Raw genomic sequence first — 5,827 nt, forward strand, 5'->3', positions numbered from 1 at the left:
TTCCCACCAGTCACTCCTGCCCCTCTTCCTCTTCCCACCCCCCCCAAACATGGTATAATTGTCATTGTTTGGATTGGATTATTTGCTTGGATTTTTTATGTTCACTGCTGCTCTCACCTGAATTGTTTTGGCTATATGTTACTGCTCTTTACTATCGTACTTTTTGTTAATTTTGGAGAGTCTCTGCAATTAATGTTTCCCTTTTCATGCTCTTAGGAACTAGCTACGTTGTCCGGTGTTCTAACTTTAAAGAAAAGCCACTCCTTCATCCTATCAACACCAAGTGGCCGACAAGACATGCAGTTTGTGTAGAGTCTGGCTCTTTGATTTCTGCTTTGTGAAGAACCTCCAGCTAACAATCACCTGACACTCGCACGTTTCTTCCCAGGTGGCTGTATCCACGGGAGCTATGAACCAAAACCAGCTGGATCCTCAGCCCCAGGTGACCCATATCCCAAAACCCTCTGGCAGCCTTGCCAGTGCTGACGAACAAATTCATTCCTCTGCCTCTCCTGGAAGTCGTTCAGCTGCTGGCCCTTCCCCCATCAGTGGTTCGGGGTTGACACAGGGCGTATCCAGCCCTGGCACCTACATCCAGATTCCAATAAATGCTGAGGTTCGCTGGATCTCCACATTCTCTTTGCCTACTGCAGTTCAACATAAGATCTTTGGAGGAGCGAACAACCTGCCCAAGGGTGGGGAGAGCAGCAAACCCACCACGGCCATTTATATTTACCCGGTCAACCCAGTGAAGGTGACTGAGGCGAATCGCCTCTTGCCTTTGGCACCTAAACCGTTACCACTGACCCGGGGGGCTAGTGGGTTGAATGTTCCAGCTAAGGAAACGCCTACTGCCTCACCGGTAACCAAGGCAACCAGCAAAGAATCTTCAGGAAGACAAGACACCAAAGCAAGCAGAGTGGGTAAGGCATGTGCTTCCACTCCCACGCCCGTTTCTGTAAAATTTTGTGACAATCTGGCCTCTCAGGTGCTGAAGACATTTGTGAGGCAGCAAGCAAAGGGCGCCAGCATGGATAGCTTGATGAAGGCTTACTGCAATAGCCCACTGGAAACCAAGTTTGGGAGTTCATTCAAGGATAATGCACTGCTCCTCTTTGATGGACAGCTATACTTCCTAGCCCAAAAAGGCATTGAGATTCCCACTGGTGCTGAAAAAGGACGGCAACAAGGAAGGAAATCAAGATCACGTGACAGAAAGGCGGTCCATGCTGACGGAGCGAGGCTGGTAAAGACGATTGATGCCAGTCATAACTTGCTTAATACTTCAAGCACCAGGCAGGATGGTGATTTGCCTGACAAAAGCCATGAACGTGACACAAAAGGAAAAGAAAAGCGAGTAAAGAGAAACAAATGTTCAAATAATTCTCGTGGGATTAACGTGGCTGACCACGACACAAGTACACATCCGGTTGAGAATGGGTCGAATTTGGGACAAGAGGTGAAAAGTTTTGAAAAGAAGTATCTGACATGTATACACTTGTACAGATGGTTGCTGTGGGACCATCCAGCCAATGATCAGAATTGAGCTTTTTGTTATAATGGGTGCCTGTTTTTGTAATGGGTGGTGAGATTGTTTAGCAATCCCTGTTCTTATCAGTTTATCAATGCTATTAGTAACCTTGGACAAACAACCATTATTCACTATAGGGTATTGCATTCCAATATAATTCATTTGTGGGCAGTGGGTGTTAAGATGACTCATAAAACAAGGATCTAAAGCTGCTTTAATAGGTGCTTTTTGAGACATACTGTAATTATTATTCTGATTGGCTTAAAGGCACATTGAATTACTGTTTCACTGCCTATATTCTTGCGTCAACTATGGGTAAAAGCATCAAACGTGCAGTATCGGTTGAAAAATAATGTTCTTTGCAAAAGCCACTGTTCAGCATTAATAAGTCTGGAGTGCCATCTGCTGGCAATTTCAGTCTGGATTTAGAATAAACGAGAACTGAGCAGAACATTCCTGCAACAGTAGTAGACTCTGCCAACCTTTATGGGCATTTAAATGGTCGTTCCATAAACACATGGATGAAAATGGAATAGCGTAAGTTAGATGGGCTTCAGATTGGTTTCACAGGTTAGCTCAATATTGAGGGCTGAAGGGCCTATACTGCGCTGTAATGTTCTATGTCAAATGTATGGCTTGGAAATTGTACTGCTGTGTTGTGATCATTAGCTGATGTGTGAGAGTCGACAAGCCCAATGCTCCGATGATGTGGAGGCTTTCGGTGCACTTGCATCAATTGACTACTGACTCTGTCTGTGTTGGTGAAGAGTCTCAGAAAAGCGTACTTTTCATTCAGTACCAAGCTGATTTCCACAACTGGAGCACAAATGGTTTTTCAGCTATATTCCTGATCTTTTTTAAAAAAGTCTGGAATTTTGTCTTCCACTCCCAACTAGTACTTCCCTGTATTTACATTTATGTGCCCATTCACCTTATTGACGTCCTTTCATAATTCTAGGGTCCCATGCACATTACATATCATAAATGACTATTTGATACATCATTTAAGTATATTATGTGAAGCCTCTGGATTGTTCCATGTGTGAAGCTACAAGACAATTAATTATTTCCAATATGACACATTTACTTCTTGTCTGGTGTATAAATTTCCTTCCGTTTTTGTTTTGCCTAGTAGTCTTAAACTTTGAATCTTACTGGAATACTTTCTGGGAGTCCATGTAATCACATTCATAGACACCCACCATTTTACTTTAATGAGCATAATTGCATTTTAATTAGAGATTCCAATGAGCTTGCCATGACAGATCTATGACTAACCAGTTTAAACACTCCCTTTCTAAATAATGAAGTTATATTCAAATTTGCACTTGGAAGAAAACTTTGTAAGATTATGACATCTATAGTTTTCCCACTTCTTTAAAACTTAAAGGTGAAAGCTATCGGGTCATGAAAGTTTGCCCATCTTTAGATTATAATTTTTGAAGCCGTTCATGCTACTGTTGATTTTAATGGATTTAAGTCCTAAATGGAATATTAATTTCCCTGGAATGTCCTGTTGCTCTTGTATGATTAACAGACACTAATTGTTCAGAAAGACTGTGTGCTAACTTATTTTAACTTGCAGTATTCGCAACATCTATTTTTAAATGGCTGTCATTATTCTTGACTACTATTTCTTTGTTTTTTTTCCCCCCACCCATATAAACGTAAAACACTTGTTATCCTTTAACGCAGTTCCTTTCCTCTGTCTTTGTCTTCCCTTGCTTCTAGTTACATATCTTTAATTCCCTGGATCTGCACTATTTTGTGTACTTTGCGATGCTGTCCTTTTATCCCTTTTAGTTATGGTCTTTTTTAATTTGGCAAGTAAAGCTCTTGCCCTTTCGAGGTATATACTGGTTTTTTATTAAAGCTGAAATTATTTTTCATCACCTCCTGCAATTTAGTTATAGGTTTCTTCCATAACTATTTTCTGTCAGTTTGTCTGCAAATACCTCTTTCAACCTGTTGAAATGTCAAGTGTTGGTGTCTGAATTATTATTATGTTTAAAAAGTGATGACTGATTTGAAAAGTATAACTAAATAATAACTGATTCTAAAGTAAGTCCAGCTGGTCGCTGATTAGAGTGGTTTACATGGTTAACTTGGACTTTTGTAAAGCATTTGACAATGTTCTGTATGGTAGACTAATCAATAAAGTTAGATCACATAGGATTCGGGGTGAGCTTGCCAATTGGATATAAAATTAGCTTTAAGTTGAGAGGGTGGTGGAGGGTTATTTTTCGGACTGGAGGTCCTTGACCAGTGGTGTTTCATGGATTGGTACTAAGTCCAATTTTGTTTATCATTTATATAAATGATTTGGATGAGAGAATCTGTATGGTTAGTAAGTTTGCAGTTGACACCAAAATTGGTGGTTTTATGGACAGTGGAGAAGGTTCTCTTAAGAGTATGAAAAGACCTTGATCAGTTGATTTTGATTTGATTTAATCTCATGAGTACCTAAGTACAGTGAAAAGCTTTGTTTGCAATACATATAGATTAGGGTGAAAAGAAAATGGACAGAATAAAGCATAACAGATTACACCATACAGGAGATGTGCGAAGCAGGATCAACGTTAGCAAGATCAATGTTATTTGATGATTGAACTCTCCAACTTCAATCTAATGGCAGGGAAAAAGCTGTCCTTGAACCTATTGGTGTGTGTGTTCCAAAATCTCTATCTTCTGTGTGTTGGAAGAGTTAGTAGGAGAGAGCGTTACAAGGGTGGGAAGGATCCCTATTGTTATTCCCCTAACCTCATTCTCATTTAGTTTTGGTTTCTCTTTTCCTTGTTACATATTTAAACAAGTTCTTGCTGTCCATCTGGACATTGCTTGCAAGGTTGGCTTCATAGTTTATTTTTGCTTTCTTTATTTTTTTGGTCATTTTGCTTTTTTACTAAACTGTCTGGTTTACTGATAATCTTTACCACGTATGATTTTTCTTGCAATTTAATGCTATCCTCGACCTCCCTGCTTAGCTGTGCTTAGATAATCCCCTTTCTAGAATCCTCCTTTCTCACTGGGATATTTTTGTTGCGAACAGTGAAATACTTTCTTAAACTTTATCCATTGTTCCTTGACCATTTTTGCTGCTGATCTTTCTCTGTCCACTTCAGCTAGTTCTGCTGTCATTCTTTTGTAATTATCCTTATTTAAGTTTGCCACAGATGTTTCCAACCCAACTTTCCTTCCCTCAAACTGAATATTACATTCTAGCCTGTTATGCTCACTTTTCTGGGGCGTCTTTACTCTGAGATTATTTATTAAACTAGCCTAATTACATTTTGCCAAATCCAAAATAGCCTGATCCCTGGTTAGATCCACCCAGGAAACTATATGAATTCTTCCTTGAGGCTAGAACTGCCAAATCTGACTTTGCCAATCTGCATGAAGATTAGTCACCTGTGATATACTGCCTATTTTTTACATGTCTTCATTATCTCCTGATTTATTCTGTCCACAAGTATAGCTACTGTTACAGAGCCTATTTGACTACTCAAGTGTTTTCCCCTTTTTCAATTTTATGCTGCCTCTTATATGAATTCTGATCGAAATTCATTTCCTCCTTTTGTAATTATTCCATCCTGTACTAAAAAGGCTAGCTCACTGACGTTTTCTCCCTGCCTGCCCTTTTGAAAATTCAATATCCCTGAATATTCAGTTCCCAGCTTTGATCTCCTCGTAACCACATATGTAATAGCTATAAGATCATATCTATTAATCCATATATGTACCATTATTTATTTTGTTGCAAATGCTAATACCTTGAAGTGAAAAGCCATTAATTTTACCATTTCACTCTTCCAACCTCCTGCCCTATCTCCCCCTATCTTTTGTTTTTGTATGTTTGTTCATTCTGTTTGTGAAGGGCAGGTCGTGCCTCACAAACCTTATTGAATTCTTTGAGAAGGTGACTAAGGAGGTGGACGAGGGGAAAGCAGTAGATGTGGTGTATATGGATTTTAGTAAGGCGTTTGATAAGGTTCACCATGGTAGACTACTGCAAAAAATACGGAGGTATGGCATTGAGGGTGAGTTGGAGGTTTGGATTAGGAGTTGGCTGGCTGGAAGAAGACAGAGGGTAGTAGTTGATGGCAAAGGTTCATCTTGGAGTGCCGTCACTAGCGGTGTTCCGCAAGGATCTGTTTTGGGACCATTGCTGTTTGTCATTTTTATAAATGACCTGGAAGAGGGGTTAGAAGGTTGGCTGAGCAAGTTTGCGGATGATACGAAAGGCGGAGGAGCTGTAGGCAGTGAGGAAGGATGTGGCAGGTTACAGCGGGACATAGA

General features: G+C 40.1%; 1 protein-coding gene across 3 annotated transcripts in view; it reads left to right on the top strand.

Moving 5' to 3' along the window:
* Positions 1–5,827, top strand: part of LOC122563334 — a 29,183-nt gene that overhangs the window by 5,525 nt on the left and 17,831 nt on the right. For all 3 annotated transcript variants that reach the window (XM_043717075.1, XM_043717076.1, XM_043717074.1), the window contains exon 2: positions 217–1,459. In XM_043717075.1, the coding sequence (XP_043573010.1) occupies positions 410–1,459 (1,050 nt within the window). In that variant the 5' untranslated portion in view covers positions 217–409. The remainder of the gene's footprint in view (positions 1–216; positions 1,460–5,827) is intronic.

Source organism: Chiloscyllium plagiosum, chromosome 26, assembly GCF_004010195.1.
Source record: "Chiloscyllium plagiosum isolate BGI_BamShark_2017 chromosome 26, ASM401019v2, whole genome shotgun sequence".
In the NCBI taxonomy this organism is placed as follows: domain Eukaryota; kingdom Metazoa; phylum Chordata; class Chondrichthyes; order Orectolobiformes; family Hemiscylliidae; genus Chiloscyllium; species Chiloscyllium plagiosum.